Here is a 17793-nt window from a genome sequence, read left to right on the forward strand (position 1 = left end):
TGTCAGCTTCCTGAGAGAAGGATGAAGGGAAAATGATAAATGTGGCTGGTTTCCAGCCATGGATAAAGTTATTGAGAATGTCCTGTGGGAGGAAAGATTACAAACTCCCACCTTCAGCCCTTAAAAGATGCTTGGATGTGAAAGAGGTGTGGGAAGCTGTGAGAGGCTTGTGGATGGTAGGAATGGACAACTGGTGGTGGGGACTGGGAAAATCTCTTCCAACAAAGGAACTCCAGAGCACCAAGGAGAAAACCCTGGGAGCTGGGCCAACCTCCAGGCCACCTTTGCACAGCTCTCTGTCCATCCTGAGAACTCCCAGACTCATGAAAAGTGCATGGAAACACAAAACCATGGAAACACAAAACCATGGAAACACAAAACCAGCATCCATTTGGTGCTATCCAGTGCAGTGACACCACTCTGCATCAAGGGCTCTCTGAGCACAGATTCCTGGAGTTTTGGGATCTTTTTGAAGATGCACCACCACAGGCTGATCCTTTTCATCTTCCCAAGCTCCTTTTTACTCTGCCATGGAGAAGAGGCAGAAACTGCCCTTGGGTCTGACCCCACATGGTGATTTCCATCCTCCTCATCAGTGTGATACCCCCCTGTGACTGTGGTGGGCTTAGTGACTCCAAAGCTGTTTATTCACAGCTAGAAGATGAAAAAGAGCTCTGGGAAATGAGGAAATGAAGAAGGGAGACTTGCTTTTAGCTCTCCATTTCCCAGGAGAGGATCAGACTTCTCTGGTGATGCTGTGAGGGAAGTGCTGGCTTGGTCTGGGATCTCTGAGCAGGTTAATCAGCCTGGCAGAGCTCTGGGAAAGATGCTGGGAGACAAAAGAAAATCTCCTCTTGGCACAGGGCACCCTGGGAATTGGTAGCAGGCTCCTGGGAACAGCTTCCCTTTTCTTTCCCTCCATATGGAAAAAAAGTTTTTATGGGGTCTTGGCCACTTGAGCAGCACAGAGAAACAGGCACTGGGCTCCTGGCATTTCCCTCCAGCTCCTCTGTGGGGTCTTAGCAATCCTTGCAGACAGGAGGGAAAACTGAGCTGTGCATAGAAAAGAAAGAAAAAACCTGGAGAGAGGGATGTGTAATCTGGCTGGAAAAGGCTGGCCCAGAGCCTGGTGCCTGTGAGACAGCCAGGACTGGCCCCAGACCAGGGACAGAGCCATCACTCTGGCCTGACACAGCCCAGGAGCTTTTGGGAGGGAGGGAAATGTTTATCAGATCCTGCTTGGTGCCAGGATTGTGGAGAAAAAAAAAGGGATGGGAAAGGAGGGAGCAGCCACACTCAGAGCTGGGGCAAAACCAGCTCCAGGCTGGAGGTGTTCATCATCCTGGTGACACTGGGAGTCTCCTTCATTCAGCCCTGACTTTCATTTTAGCTGCAAATTTTTAAGGTGGAGGTAGAGGATTTGGGATAAAAGGTGTTTAGGATGCAGTGCCAACAAAACCCCCAAATCTCTGGCAAAGTGCATTGAGATAATCCACACATCCTGCTGCTAAAGCTGCTCCTGGCAGACTGCAGAGTCACCTGTGGGACTGGTGGTGGGCATGGGAAGGTGGTGAGACCCTACCCTGGGTCTTCAGAGAAGCATCATAAAATCACAGAAGGGTTTGGGTTGGAAGGGACCTTAAAATGATCTCATTTCATCCCCTGCCATGGGCAGGGACACCTTCCACTATCCCAGGTTGCTCCAATCCCCATCTAACCTGGCCTTGGACACTTCCAGGGATGGGGCAGCCACAGCTTCTTTGGGATTTCTATTCCAGAGCCTCCCCACCCTCACAGGGAAGAATTCCTTCCCAAATCCCATCTCTCCCTGCCCTCTGGTAGTTTGAAGCCATTCCCTGTGTCCTGTCCCTCCATCCCTTGTCCCCAGTCCCTCTCCAGCTCTCCTGGAGCTCCTTCAGGCACTGGAGAGGGCTCTGAGCTCTCCCTGGATCCTTCTCCTCTCCAGGCTGGACATTCCCAATTTTCTCAGCCTTTCCTCACAGCAGAGCTGCTCCATCCCTCTGAGCATCCTGGTGCTCCACATCCTTCCTGTGCTGGGACCCCAAAACTGGACAAAAGGTTCCATGTGGGGTCTGACCAGAGCAATTGGAGGGGCAGAATCCCCTCCCTGGCCCTCCACACTTCCCTGTGCTGCCTCCAGGGGTGCAGGCTGGCTCCATCCCGAGCTCCTGTATCCCAGTGCTCTTCTCCTCAGCAGCAACATCCCTGCAGTGCCTGAACACAGCCCAAGAGTCTGAGGCACAGCTTTGATCCCCCACTTCAGCCAAAGCCCTTCAACCTCTCAGGCTGCTCCAGCTGCACCTCCCTGTGTTTGTATTTTTGAAGGTTTTGTTTGTTGTTTTGTGAGTTTTCATTTTTTTGCACCCAGTTTTTATTGACCTGAATAACCCCAGGAGCAATTCAGGGCTTTCTGCTGAGCACCCAGTGACAACTCCCCTGGAACCAGCCACTCCCATGCTGCTTTCCTTGCCTCTGGTGTCAACTTGAAGGATATTTCATGACCCAAATGGGCTCTCCCCATGCACTGATGGCTGTAGGACCAGGATGAAGTTATTCAGAGCACAGAGCAGGGAATTTGAAAGATAAATGTGATAAATCCATCCTCAGATCAATGTTGATGAAAAGTGATTAGAAAATGGGAAAGCTGTCTTGTTCCTTTAGAGAATGATAAATTTTCCTTTCCTTCTCAGAAACAAGTTCTTTCATTTTGTGCTACTGAACTACAAAGATTGTGCTGTTTCTTTTTTTTTTTTTTTTTTTTCCTTTTCATTTAGGAGAAAACCGGAATAAAAGGAAGTGGCTGGCTTTGTTCAGAATTTCATCAAATTAAATTGAAAAAAAAAAAGAGAGAAATAATTTGTGGTTTTAACTTAGAAATCAGTTATGAAACTTTAAATATGCAGCATTTGCTGGGCTATAAAAATTTTTCTTCTGCTTCTGTGCTCCCTGAACTTCATCCATCCTGGAGGGGTGGCTGTGAGACAAATTCTAGCGAGGCCACACAGCTGAAGGTGAACAGGCTCTGGATCAAGGAAGTCTTTTATTGACTCCAGAAAAGCCTGAAGGCTGCACAGAACACCTGTGGTCCCACCAGCATGAGGAACAGGCTGTTCTCCAGAGCATCCTTGCTGTTAATCCAGTTGGTCCAATCCCAACCTTTTTTTGGGATGATGCTTATGGTCTGTGAAGAGCCCACCTGGAGGACTAAATTCCCTAAAATGCTGAAATCCCTCAAAGCTGCCTCACAGGGACAACTGGGGATCCAGCAGGGGACCAAGAGCACCCAAAGCATGATTATGATTTCATGGAGTCTTTTATTTAGACTTAATAAAGAATTATTCAGATTTCAGAGTATAAAAACCCAGCAGCTTCAATGTGCTGGTGGCACTGCTGGTGTTGGAGCAGAAGATAATGGGAACAGGTTTTTCTGGGATAAATTTTGTCCCCTAATATTTGGGACAAAAGGACTGATCTGCAGGAGGAGGTGAACTTCTGATTGATGGTGTATTTTGATACCTGGGAGCTGGCAGATGGTTTATGGCTGACTGAATTAAGGTTTGACGTCACTTTCATAACAGAATTTATTGCAGCAATTATCAGACTTTATGCAGAGCTCCTCCCTATAAAAGCTGCACTAATTGGTCTGTTAAAATTTGCCTTTAAGCAGTGCAGAGAGGATTAAAGATGTGACACAGAGACACCCTTCCCAAAAGTGGAGCTTTCCTTGCAGAGGGACACCCAGCCAGCAGATTCCCAATTTTCCAATTCCTGTAGCAGAGCACAGCAGGGAGACACAGCCCTGCCTGGGGATGAACTACAATATTGATCAATATTAATAGAAACATAGAATTATAGAATCAGAGAATGGATTGGGTTGGAGAGGACATTAATATCATCTTATCCCACCCCTCTGCCATGGGCAGGGACACCTCTCACCATCCCAGGTTGCTCCAAGCTGTGTCCAAGCTGGTCTTGGACAATTCCAGGGATGGAGCAGCCACTTCTCTGAGCAACCTGTGCCACCTCACCACCCTCACAGGGAAGAATTTCTTCCCAATATCCCATCTAACCCTGCCCTTTGTCATCTTAAAACCCCTTGCCCTTTTGCTGTGACTCCATGCCCACTTCATGGCTCTTTTTTCTCAATGCTCCATTAGGTTGCCAAAGCCAGTGCTGGTGGAATGGGCAAATCTCCAGATGCCCAAAGAGGAACGCTAAGAAAAATCTCATTGTGAGAAAACAAAGTGAGGAATCAAGACAGAAACACTGTCCAGAAGGAAATAAGGAAAAGTCAGGCAGAGAAAACTTTGTACCTTTGTAAAATGTGATTTGGAGCAGGTGCTTTTAAGGATGAACAGAGATTTGGGATGGGATTTGAGAGTTGTGTTTTTTCCCAGAGAAGCTGTGGCTGCCCCATCCCTGGAAGTGTCCAAGGCCAGACTGGATGGGGCTTGGAACAACCTGGGACAGTGGAAGGTGTCCCTGCCCATGGCAGAGGGGTGGGATGAGATGATCTTTAATGTTCCTTCCAACCCAAACCATTCTGTGAGTCTATGAATTAATAAACTGAGCCCAGATCCTGCATGGGAGCTGCAGGACAGCAGCCAAATCAAAAACCATTCCAGCTGCAGGGAGCTGAATGTGGCAGGGAGCTCCTCATCAAGAAGGAGAAATTCCAAGGAATTTGCAGAGTTCTGTCCAGCTCTGACCTCAGCACAAGCAAAGTGCTGCTGTTCAGAGTGAATGCCAAACGAGATGCTGGCAGGAAAAGAGGGATGTGGATGTGATTCCAGCCTCTCTAATGGAGCTGGATCAAAGGATTCCTGCTGAGGGGGAAGGCAGGAGCATCACTTCCAGTGCTATCAAAGCATAGAAGCAAAACCTTGGCTTTTTTAAAAGCCTACAAAACCCTCTCAATGTCCAGCCTAAACCCTGGAATTTCTTTAGCAATTAACTCCCAGGGAGCCAGGAGTTGGAGATGTTAAACCCTGAGAACACAGATCTGCACAGGAAAAACATTTCCTGTGTAGTACAAAGCAGCTTGAAAATAACCACTACCCTGCTTTAATGTGAAGAACTCTCAGCTGCAAGAATTCAGACCTGGGTAACTCTGTGTATTCAGGAGGAAAAGGGGGAAGAAAATGCATGGTGGAGTCTGCAGTCTGCCAGGCAAAGGTCAGGCTTTGAAAGGGAGAAACAAACTTGCAGCAAGGGTTTCCAACAATGGGATTTTTTCTTTTTTTTTTTTTTGGCACCAATTGGGGAGGTAAAGAAGGAGTCAAAGTGACGGGAGTGATTAGGAAGGATGAACTCTGCTGTCTGAGTCAGTCCCAAGCTAACATTCCAATATACATCCAGAATCTCCCTTATATAAAGAGAGATTTATAAGCCACTCACTGCTTATTGCAGCCTTAAAAATGAGGGTTTGGTGCATCCCAGACACCAAGAGAGCTTTAAATTTTCATCAGGAAAATCTAAATTTAAATTTTCATTAGCCTGATGGGGGTGGCTGGGTATTTTGATGCAGATCCTGCTGTGGTTGTCTCCAAGCTTTTGGTTCCTTTGATGCTTCCTGATTGCAAATAAGCAGTCACAGGGACCAATATTTCACACACACACAGATTTCATTCAGTTTTCTGCTCTGGGGCAGCACCAGCTTCCAGTCTGGTCTGGGATTAAATGGAAGAGCAACAGTGGGAGACCACAGGTTTGGGAGGAGCACAGCAAACCAGCTGCTCCTGAGGTGCTGTTTTCAGATTCTACCATCTCTTCAAGTGGGCAGAGAAAATCTGTCCCAAATACCAGTAAAACAGGAGCAAAGAATTCCTGCCTACAACTCCCAAACTTCCTTCTGAGTTAGAAAAAAATCACCTCCACCTTCCTTGCCTCACCTGAAGTTGAAGAGTGCAAGGGAGAAAAAATTTACCACAGAATATCCAGAGTGGGAAGGATCATGATAAGGTCATACAGAGATCCATCAGTGCAATAAAAACCTGACTTTTCAACTTGGCAGTCATCAGATCTTGCTGGATGTCATCCTGCTCCTATCTTAATTTCCTAGCATGGAAAAAATAATTTTAGGAAATAGTGTCCCTGATCAGTCCACACAGCCACAAATCCCAGAATCCCAGAATGGTTTTGGTTGGAAGGGATCTTTAAAGATCATTTTATTTCACCCCCTGCCATGGGCAGGGACACCTTCCACTATCCCAGGTTGCTCCAAACCCCATCCAACCTGGCCTTGGGCACTTCCAGGGATGAGAATCCAAAGCTCCTCTGGGCAGCCTGTGCCAGGGCCTCACTGGGATGAACTTTTTCCCAAAATCCCATCTAAAGGTCCCTCCTTCAGCTTAAAGCCAAGTTTTTCTGCTGCAGGGATGAGTGGCCAAGGTGTGAACACCACCTGGGTGTGTGGTCCTGTGTGCTTTGAACATGGATCCTGCTGGAAAATGTGATTTTAATCAGGAATATTTGAGGGTGCTTCCAGTGGGAGCATTTTAGAGTTGAGGTACAGACAAAAGAAACTATGTGTCCCATGGAATAAATTTTATGCAATAAACTGGAAAAGAAAATATGGAAAAATCTATGTTTATTCCTCAAGGAGGGCAATTCTTTATTACTGAACTCTGAGGCTCAACTTAGCTCACCATTAGGAATCTGCTTTGGTTTCTAGCAAGTGAAACAACAACTGTGGCCAGCACCACATTCCTGGGAATTCCTGGAACATGAGCAAGACTCAGACCTGACTGGCATTCCAGGAACTATCCTGCTTCCTGAAATTCCACTAATTAGGAAGCTGATGGCAGTGGGGACACCCCAATCCCAGTGGATCAGGGTTGATGGAAAAGCAGAATTCATCCCCAAACCCGTCTCCACTTACAATTCCCTACCACTCCCTGGAAGGAGGTTGTATCCAGGTAGGGATCAGTCTCTTCCCAAGGGATTGGACAAGAGGAAAGGTCCCCAGGTTGTGCCAGGGGAGGTTTAGGTTGGGTATCAGGAAAAATTTCTTCCCTTCAAGGGTTGTCAAAAGAGATGGGATATTGAATATTGGAACAGGTGCCCAGGGAAGTGCTGGAGTCACACCCTGGGAGGAATTTTTAGCTGCGGCACTTTGGGACACAGTTTAGTGGTTGGAATGGATGATTTTAGAAGTCTTTTTCAACATTAATTATTTTGTGAATCCCTGATTTTCCAGCTCTGACAGGAACTTCTCTGGGACAGTGAGCAAAGGACATTTTTCTTTATCAAGTGTACACAGCACTAACACTTATCCCAAGTTTCCATCTGTCAGGATACTTAAAAAGGAGGAACATGTGCATGTATAAACCTTTGTGTCTTGGCTGAAAACCCCTCAAAAAGGGGTTCTAAAAATCATATTTTACCCTTGAAGCTGGAGAAATTCTCAACAATAAATAAATGTGATGGTTGAATTTTCCACCCTTTCTCCTAAAGAGATTGAAAATCTCTTCCTTCATCCCATTCTTCTCTTGGTGCTTCCTTAAAATCTGACAATTAGGAGTTCATGTGAAAGGAGCTTTGTGTGTGATGTGATATGGTAAGTGCACTGCAGTACTGTGGGGATGGCATTTACATCAAAATCCCTAAAAAACTGATCCCTAAAAATGGCCAGCACCATTCTTAGCAATCTCCACAGGATGCCTCCTATGCTGATATTTAGTTCCAGTTCCATCAGCACTTTTCTGACCTTGGAGCTGAGGGAGGAACAGCAAGATCAGGACAAGCATGTATCCTGGAAAGGACTGAGGACAATGGGAAATGCTGCCAGGAGAGGCTGGGGCAATGCCAGGCTTGCAGAGAGACCTGGGAGCTTGACTTTGTGGCTGTTTATTCAAAAGGGAAATCAGAGAGAACAGCAATTCAGGCTGGAGATGGAGCAGACCCAGGAAATATCCCTTCTGCTCTGGGATGGGGAAGGGTTCAGGGGGACCCCAGGATCCTGGTGACCTTGTCCATGCCCACAAAGGCACAGAGCTGGATTCATGTCATGGAAGGAGTTGGGATAGGTCCAGGATGCTCTGCAATGCAAATGAAAGCCAGACTTACACTAAGGTTTATTTTATCACCAGAAGAAACACTCCATCATTTTATAACCTAAACACACATAAAAGAGAAAACCTTCTTTTGTTGTTCCTTTAATCCCTGTTATCTGCTCTTTGCCTTCTCAGGGTGAGCTGAAGATAAGGCCTGAGTTCCAATGGGGTCCTCAGCAGCAAATGGTACAAAAAGGGCTGCAAAAAACCTATTTATTTGACTTTGTATTGCTTTGGATGTTTTTTTAAACCAATACCCACTTCTGACTAGCCAATCCTGCTCTTCACAAGCTCCCTCTCTCCTGTTACATCCAAGGGAAAATTCCCAACTTTAAAAAGATTCAGTCAATATGCAAAAGCCACCTCAGAACCTCCTTCAGCAGCTCAAAGCTCTTTGAAGCTGACAGTGGCAACTTTAATTCTACAGAGATGCATCTCTGAAATGCTAAAACCTTCCCAATCTATAAACCCCTCCTGCAAATAGGCCACAGATTAGCTTTTACACCAGATTTAAGCATTTTTTGGGTTTACAGCTGCATCATACTGAAATAATTGGGAAAAAAAAAAAACCCAGAGACGTGACACTGAGTGGGACACTGGTATTCTGGGCCAGGCAGGATTCTTTGATCTGAACCTGTAGATCCATTGCCTCTCACTCCATAATGACACCTTGCCACATGAAATTAAAGTAGGATTTGTTGGGGTAACATCTCAGGAGGTCAGCACAGCAGTGCTGTGAGAACACAGACCAAAGGCTCTGTAGTGTCTGTTTCCCTCCAAAAAACCTCAAACTTCTTTTTCTATCACCCCCTGAGCTCTGCTCTTGCCTCCAAGGGAGTCCCATCAAAATAAGCCCCAACAGTGTCACACCTGCCACCTTGCAGGGGTTGCTACATCCTGGATCTGTCCTAGGATCATGGAATTATTTGGGCTGGAAAAGAGCCCCAAGATCACTGATCCAGCTGTTAACCCAGCACTGCCAAGGCCACCACTAAACCATGTCCCCAGGTGCCACATCCACGTGGGTTTGAACATTTCCAGGGATGGTGATTCCACCACCTCTCTGGGGCAGCCTCCTCCCATGCTTGGCCACCCTTTCACTGAAGGAATTTTTCCAAATATCCAACCTGAGCCTCCCCCTGGTGCAACTGGAGCTGGTTCATCTTGTTCTAGTACTTTTTACCTGGGAGGGAAGATCTATCCCCACCTGGCTCCAACCTCCTGTCAGGGAGTTCTAGAGAGCAGAAACCTGAACCTGAGCCTCCTTTTCTCCAGGCTGAGTCCCCCCAGCTCCCTCAGGTGCTCCTCACCAATGCTCCAGACCCTTCCCCATCTTTGTTGCCCTTCTCTCCCCAGCCCCTCAATGTCTTTCTTGTCATGAGGGGTTCTGATTACAAATCACCAAGGATTGTTATAATTAGCTTGCCTTACTTTTCTCCTGAGTGCAGGAAATTTAATTTCTTACTGCCAACCTGGCTTTGCTGCTTTGTTTTTATCTTCAGCTGCAGCTGTAAGAATTCCTTGCAGCCTTTCTGTCCTTGCCCAGCTGGCTGAGACCTGTGGAAGGTACAAGGTGCCATCTGCCTGCTCTTCCTCATTTCATTATCTACAACACCAGTTATTACAGAGGCTCCTGATAATTTTTTCCAGTCTGAGATCTCTGTGCCTATGAAAGGCTGAAAGGTCCTGCCCTCAGTCTGTCTCCTTTAAAGGAGTCCTTTTCCCTGGAACTTTGCTCCTGTCAAGGAAAAACATGGATATGACAGGATCACAGAATGGTTTGGGTTAGAAAAGACTAAAGACTATAAAACTCATCTCGTTCCAATCCTCTGCCATGGGCAGGGACACCTTTCACCATCCCAGGCTGCTCCACGCCCCATCCAACCTGGCCCTGGCCACTTTCAGGGATGGGGCAGCCACAGCTTCTCTGGGCAATCTGTGCCAGCACCCCCAGAGTGAAGAATTTCTTCCCAATTTCCATCCAAACCTGCTCTCTTTCAGGTCAAAGCCCTTGGCCCTTGTTGGTTGTCACAGTCTTGTCACTACATGACCTTGTCAAAGTCCCTCTCCAGCTCCTGTAGGGACTGAAAGGCCACAAGAAGCTCATGTAGGAGCCTTCTCTTCCCCAGGCTGAACAATCCCAATTTTCTCAGCCTTTCCTCACAGGAGAGATGCTCCAGCCCTTGGAGAACCTTCAAGGCATGGTCTGGACTCACTCATTTACACATGCTGTCACAAATAATCCACATTTAAAAGGCTCCAGTCCCCAAAATGTGCTCCCAACATCACTCCTGAAATCCCACTGCTGTGGCCATCCTAAATATCCCATCAGTGCCCCCTTGGCCTCTGCCTCAGCCCCACAAGTAGATGCTTCCCCTCTTTCTGCCCTCTCCACCCACATTTCCTCATGGCCAACCCAATTTCCAGTTCCTAGGAGTGGATGAATAGGACACGAAGGGATGACCTGGAAAGGAACACCAAGAACAGACACAGGGAAGACAACACCATGGACAGACATAGGGACAGACATGGGCTGCTGTGTGCTAAACATGTTTTTTGTAACATTCATGGCAGAAAACCAATTTCCTGCTGCTCCCCATGTTCCTGCTGGCACCAGAGGGCTTCTGGAAGTGCCAGACTAACCTTGCTGTCTGTTGTTGGAGACTCCTTCTCCTTCTCTGCGTGCTGGAGTTTTCTGTTCAGGTCCTGGAACATGTCTTGGTGACGTTTCCTTGTGTGCATGATTTTCTGGAGCAAACACAAAGGGCCACAGGTCAGCAAATCCTGTCCTCCCACCAGAGTTACATCATTAAATCCCAGCTCTGCCTCCCTGCAGGTGCCTAGAATACCTTCAGCATTTACTGAGGACCCACTGCAGCACTGCCTTTACTTTCAAGGTGAGATGGTGGGAGAAAGTAGAAAATACTAATTTTTGACCTAAAATAACCCCCTTAAACTTGCAACAATCAATTTTTTATGCAGCAGAATTTGAGCTTAACTGTCAATGTCCTAAAGAAGGTTTGCTGCCCTTCTTTAACTGATTCCTGTCCCCATGCCCAGCCTTTCCTCAGTTTGTCACCTCTGTAAATGTTCTCAGAGCTCATCCAAACATGTAGAATCCGGGTAATTTCATTAGAAAATCTTCCACAATCTCATTTTCCTTTTAATTTGACCCATCTGCATTTCACTTCTACCTTCTGCTGCCCAGAAGGAGAGGCAGGACAATTTCCAGAAGGACTTCCCTTTCCATGTATGAGCAGGCTGAATATGGATTTGCTGTGCTCTGGCAAAGGTGAGATAATTGGAGAGGGTGGCTCAAACATTCAGAAAGGGATGCACTCACCTCAAAATCTAACTCTGCATACCGGGATTTCCGCCTCTGGGTATTTGGGAGAGAAAGAGATGAGTAAAGATCAGTAAGAGGAAGAACCATTCCCTTTTCCTACACCTTTAACATGTTTTCCTGGCTCTTCACGATGGGAAGTGCCAAATATTTAGAGTTATTGAATCATTTATGTTGGAAGGGATCTTAAAATCAACCAGTTCCAACCTCCTGCCATGGGCACTTTCCACTATCCCAGGTTGCTCCAAGCCCTGTCCAGCCTGGATCACTCAGGCTTTCTCATCTGTATCACGACTGAAACCATAAAAATGGGAAATAGGGCAGAGGATATTAAGGGGAAAAGACAAGACCATTAAAATGAACAGTATTTGACAAATTAATGATTTTTTTTCCAGCACCTGCAGGGCTAAAAATAGTTGATCCAGCAATGGAATGCGCTCTGGAAGTTGTGACATCACACCCCAAAATATGGTCCCACACCAGACAACAGGCTGCATTTCCCTAAAGTCCTCCTTTTCAACCCCTGGAGTGGCTGGGCCGAGGGCAGAACCCCACCCAGGGCTGAGAACAGCCCCGCAATTCCCGCGCTCACCTCCAAGGAGCTCATGGAGAGCGTGGAGACGGTCTCGCTCTTGGACACCACGCCCGAGTTCCCTGAGTCAGCCGCGTCACACAGGCTGTTGGGGTGCTGTGCCTCGCTGGAGACGCCCTGTGGAGCCAGCTGCTGCTGCTGCTGGACGATGGAGGAGCCCTGCACCTCGCCGCACGCCACGGCCACCGGCTCCCGCGGCGGGCTCTTGACCACGAAGCCGGGCTCGGCGGCCATGCTCAGGTGGATGAGCCGCGTCTGAGGCATCTGGTCGATGTTGATGCTGTACTTGCTCTCATCTTTGGGTTTGGCCCTCAGGGTGGACGTGTTGGTGGGCAGGATCACGTAGCTGGTGTCCAGGGTCTGCTCCTGCGCCCGCGACAGCTCCGAGTCCAACTTCTTGAAGATGTCCCCGTCGCAGATGTAGATGGATTTCGGCGGCTGGCTCTTGTCCTTCTTCAGGGTGAGGGAGTGGTTGCTGAACTCGTTCAGGTTGATGGCCCCCAGGTAGTGTGGGGAGCCCTGAAGGTGCATCTTGGAGACGTTGGCTGGAAGACTGTTGAAGTTGGATGAGCCTTTCTGGTGGTTGAGTTTCAGCTTCTCTTCGTCGGGCAGCGACGGGCGCTTCAGGGTCCCCGTGATGGTCGAGGTTCTGCACGTGGTGATGTCTTTGTTCAGCACTGGGGAGACAGAGAAGTGTCCTCAGCACCTCACCTGGGGTTTTGTGACACATCAAGACGCCTCCACCCGCCAGCACCTCTCCCAAAGAGGCACAAGAGCGTTAAACATTATTTATATTTTTAAAATCCAGGACACTCGAGGCAAAATTAAAGCAAGGGAGGAAAAAAACTGGGTTATTTTGGGAGAGTTCTCTGTGATGTGAGTTTTCCAACACAACCATGGTCAAAACTCCCATCCAGGCCAACATATTGATAACAATACATTGAAAACCAAAGGGATTTTTAGGTACATCTAGTATATGCATGTATATATGAAATCTATATGTTATCAGTCTGTGCAGTAGAATTCTTTAAAATAAAAGGTTGCTTTAATGTAAAAAAATTATTTTGATTCAAGAAATAGCTGAAATACAACATTATCAATGATTCATACAACTATAACAATATACAACTTCTGGTCTGGGCTGGAAGAGAACTTAAAAGATCATCAAGTTCCAGCTCCCTTCAAATTCAATTTTTTGTATCAACTCACTAAAATACTTCAGGTTGCTCTTTTCCCTTAACAGTTCCAGTGTTAATAAACTGGTATTTTGAAACACATCCTATTTGGTATGAATTTCAAATTGCTCTCCAAAAAAATCTTACATTCCAGTAATCATGGTGAGCCTTTGTGAGAGCTAATTATTTAGCAATTTTTGATTTCCCTTCAGGAGAGGAATTGGTGGTGGAAATATTCCTTAAAAACAGGGGAAAACTTTAAACTGAGGAGGAAGTGAACACATCATAAAAGACATTTGAACACTGATTACTGCACAACACTGTCCACAAAAAAAACCCCCAAAAAAAAAACCACAAAACATTTGCCCCTTTTCCAGGCATAATAATGTATTGCTCAGTTGATTTCAGGCTGCAACAAAGATCTTGGGAAAACAATGACATCAACCTTGATGTCTCCATTGGGTGGAAAATCAGAAAATCATGGAAATCAGACTGTGGGGCAGGCATGAAGTGTTGTTGGCTACTTACCTAGGATTTTGGCACAGGAAAAGAGAAATAAATGTATGTTCCCCTTTCATCCATCTCAGGAGGAAATAAAAATAGGTAAATGGATCTTTTTTAGGACCAGGGAGAAGGATTTTTGGTGTGAAGCTGACATTATTCAGCTGCTCCATGTGGCACTGAGGACACACTGATTTTCCTACTTGATCCAAGTGGGAGTGAGGGAAAATCAAAGCTCCACCCTCAAGACTACAGAGCAGGCAAGGCAGGATGAGCAGGAGAATAAAAAGAATTTGTAAAAAGATTTTAAAGCTGAAAACTCTGGCAGCCATGATCATCTTGGCATCACTGGGATAAATCAGACAAGTGAAACCCTTCCCTTGGGAGTCCCAGCAAGGTTTATTGATCCAGGCTCTTCTCCATGCTCACATCAGCTGCAGAAAACAAGTTTGGAGAGGTTTCCACTGGGCAATCTCCAAGCATGGAGCAGAGTGAGCCTTCAACACCCAGCCCTGCAGCAAATCCTACCAATGTGAGGGGTTATGAGTGGTCTCAGCCACATCCCCAATCCATCACAAGAGGGGAGATGGTGCCTCCAGGAGAAATGATGGCCAGAAACCATTGGATGGGTTCCTGGTTTCTATTATTCAGTAACAGAGTGCATGGGATGATGCACCACTCCAAAAAGGTCTCTGAAATGAGGTTTATTATTCACTACTTATCTTGGCACAATCAATAGCACTTTATGAGAGGAGGAAAATCTCCAGGTAGACAAATACAAGTTGCAGAGCTGGATGCTGGCAAAGGAGGGGAAGCTTAGGCTGTTGGCAAGCTGCTGATCCAGGGGTTCCTGCCCTGAAATCATGTGAAACAAATCAGCTCCTTCCCTTCCTCTGGGAAACTCAATTTGGGATTAAGAGATGGGGTGGCAGATCCAGAAAGGCTCCTCCAGAGGAGGAATCTGGGGTCTGCAGTGGTTTACAGCTGATTCTGTGCCTGGTGAATGTTCCCTGAACATCAGACATGGCCCCACACACGTTTATCACATGATTTTTTGGGACTCAGGTATTTGGTCTCAAAAGAGAGGGGGGAGACAAATGATAAGAGGCTGACAGCTAGAAATTAGATTAGAGAGTGTGAGACAGAAAAACAGGAAAAAAAAAAAGGACAGACCCTGAAAAGAGATAAATGGACAGAAAGAGACCATGAAATAAGATATCACAGGGGTAAGTGAGATAAATATACTGTGACTGTGATAAGCTCAAGGGAGAGGGAGTGAGGCAGAGAGAAGGACAGGAAAAGATAAATAAGATATAGATAGATATTAGACAGATAAATGATAGTGACAGTGACAGACAATACACAGAAACACAGTGACAGGGACAAATGTTGACAGACAGAAATACATAAATAACAGGTACAGCAAGACAGACAGCTGAGGACAGAGATAAATAAGTGATTGCAAAACAGAATGAAGGAGATGAATTATAGATAAATACATTAGAAGCAGATAAATAAATGATAGATGACATAAAGAAAAAGATAAATTAAAAGGACAGGTAGGTGTTTATAAAAAGAGAGAGAGGAGGGGAGAAAGAAAAAAGGCAGGGCAGGGAAAAGAGAGAAAGAGAGAAGGAAAGAAGTCAAGAAAAAAGGAAAGAAGGAAGGCAAGAAAGAAAGATTAATAAAAAGACAGAGAGAGAAGCTTTGCCATAGTGGTAACTGAACACAGAGTGTGCTGTCCTTGGCTTGGGAAGATCCTGGTTTGGAAGATATGAATTATGCAATTTCCAAGCAAGCTGGTATTTCTCTTGCTTGGCAGAGGGGAGAAGTCTGGGAAGGCAAATGAAAGCCTCAATATCTACAAAAGGTACAAAAAATAACTTCAGCCAAAAGGTCAGGCATGCCAGGACCAGGAGAGGATGAGACCTGCAGAGAGGAACAGGCAGCCAGGGAGAATCCAGGCAGCACAGACACTCCTGGGATTATTGGGAAAATGGGGCTGTCAACTCATGCACATCCTCAGGACCCAAAGGAACCTGTGTGATGAACACACAGCAGGAAGGAGCAGGAGGAGGAGAGATCCAACCACTTGCAGAACAGAAGGGCCTGGAGGCAGGTGGAGTGGTGGGAAGGCTCTCCAGATCCCAGACTTTCCACAAACACACCCTTCATGAGCACAGAGCTCCCTGAGGATGGTGTGAGCCCCTCGGGCTGCTGGAAAAAAGAAGGATCACAGCAGGAAGAGATGGATCCATCTCTTCTTCCTTGATGCTCTTCTCTGTTCCATGGGAAAAAAACAATTCCTGAGAGGCAAGGCTTGATCTCAGTTAAAAGGCCAGAAGAGCTACAGGGAACCAGAAAAAGCAAAGGGAGAATTCGGAGTGTTGCTTTCTTTTGGCCAGGGTTGAAAGGAAAGGCAACCCACCAGAGGACATGCAAGGCACCAAGACACACAGAAAGGAAACAGAAAGGGGGGGAAAAAATGGCCTAGTTCAATCCTCAAACCAGGTCACCTGCTGATTCTCACCTGTGATGTGCTCACCTGATCTACAAGCCATGTCCACGTCCTTCTCGAAATCGGTCTGAAAGACAGAGAACACAGAGGGTGTGCTCAAAAGGGGGTGGGGAAGGACAGGAAAACTTGGAAAATGCAAAACTCCCACTTTAACCAGTGAGGTGGGCACAGCCTTTGCCAGGAGAGGGGAGGAGAGAGGTTTTGCTTGGATTTTCACACATAGAAAACACAGCACATTTTTCCACCTGTTGGCTTTTGAACTGGAGTTCATCTGCTCATCCATTCACTTATTCCTGGGCTGCAGATTAAAATATCTTGCTGGAACACATTTATGCATTTATAAAAAAACAGGGAACAGGATCCTGGCCCAAATTGTTTTGGATATATCACTCCACATGTAATTTTAAGTGGATTCCCCACCCTTTATTAAAGAGATTTGGGGATCCTGCTGGGAATGCTCCACCCCCACTTGGCTTTCTTGTGATCTGTCACCAAGTCACATGAAGTGGGAACAAGTCTCTGCTTCTGAAACTCTTAACACATAAAATCAATGGCTCCCACAGGCACAAAGGCTGAACAACTTTTTCAAGTGGTTTGTGCAGCCAAAGGGAACTCCTTTCTTCTCCCAGGAGGAGTTAATCCCTTTTCTGAAGCTTTGAGCAGATAACATTTCAAAGAACTGGATAAACTGAGTCACAGCAGGCTGTGAGCTTTCATGGAGTAATGGGGAAGCTGCAGACTGGCAGAAGGTAGAAGAGTTCACTGATTATTCCTGGTATCATTTCAGAAAGACACTTAACATAATTGTATTAATGTGATGAAATGCAATCCATTTGAATACTGAGAAGAACGTGGGAAAAATCTCCATCCCCCTGGGATAAACACTTTAATATTAGCAGGTTGAGAGCCAAGAGTTTTTCAACTAGCTCAGCCTTCTTGATGTTAATTTCCCAGTAAATTCTTTGGGATATCAAACAAATCTGAAAAGAACAGAAGAGAAATACGACTGAACTAACATTTGAATGGGCAAATGGGATGACACAGAAAAATATAATCTCATTTTCATGATAGGAGTTCTAGAAAAATGCAGCTGAACAGCCTGCACTAGTTCTGCTGATAAATAAATGAAAAGACAGGTTTTATATTTAATACCAGTCAACAGGATTTCGTGGGGAAAACAGTTCTACTCAGCTAATCTCCTTTTCACTAGTTGGGCAGATTTGGAGTTAAATGGAAAAGGCAACAGCAAAAATGCCATTCTGCAAAAAACTTCTGATTTCTTTGGTGATTTTACAACGAAATAACATTGTACCCCCTAAAAATACCAGTGAGGAGTCATCACTCACAGCCAGAATGCAACATTGCTAAAAAACTTGTAGCTGAAAAAACAGAAATTTTGCAAGGTGGCTGATAAAGAACAGGAATACAGAGATGCAAAACCCTGAAACCTGGGGTGGTGACAACAGGCTGACAAATACAGGATCCACTTTTTTTTTCAGGATGCTGAGAATCTGGAGGGGGTTACATAAATAATTTGAAGGGATGTGATTTACAGAGGGAGAATAAAAAAGCTCTGGGTGTTAACTCCT

At 46.0% G+C, this 17793-nt stretch overlaps 1 protein-coding gene across 3 annotated transcripts in view; it reads right to left on the reverse strand.

Moving 5' to 3' along the window:
• The window catches only part of ADGRB1 (adhesion G protein-coupled receptor B1), a 197992-nt gene that overhangs the window by 4112 nt on the left and 176087 nt on the right, over nt 1-17793 (reverse strand). For 2 of the 3 annotated variants that reach the window (XM_056485647.1, XM_056485646.1), the window contains exons 27-30: nt 16232-16271; nt 12011-12687; nt 11419-11454; nt 10719-10823 (exon numbers count right to left, since the gene is read on the reverse strand). In XM_056485647.1, coding sequence (XP_056341622.1) covers nt 10719-10823; nt 11419-11454; nt 12011-12687; nt 16232-16271 — 858 coding nt within the window. Of the gene's footprint in view, nt 1-10718; nt 10824-11418; nt 11455-12010; nt 12688-16216; nt 16272-17793 lie in introns of all 3 variants that reach the window. The other variant, XM_056485648.1, reaches the window with a different exon arrangement.

The sequence above is a fragment of the Oenanthe melanoleuca genome, chromosome 2 (assembly GCF_029582105.1).
Source record: "Oenanthe melanoleuca isolate GR-GAL-2019-014 chromosome 2, OMel1.0, whole genome shotgun sequence".
Taxonomy (NCBI): domain Eukaryota; kingdom Metazoa; phylum Chordata; class Aves; order Passeriformes; family Muscicapidae; genus Oenanthe; species Oenanthe melanoleuca.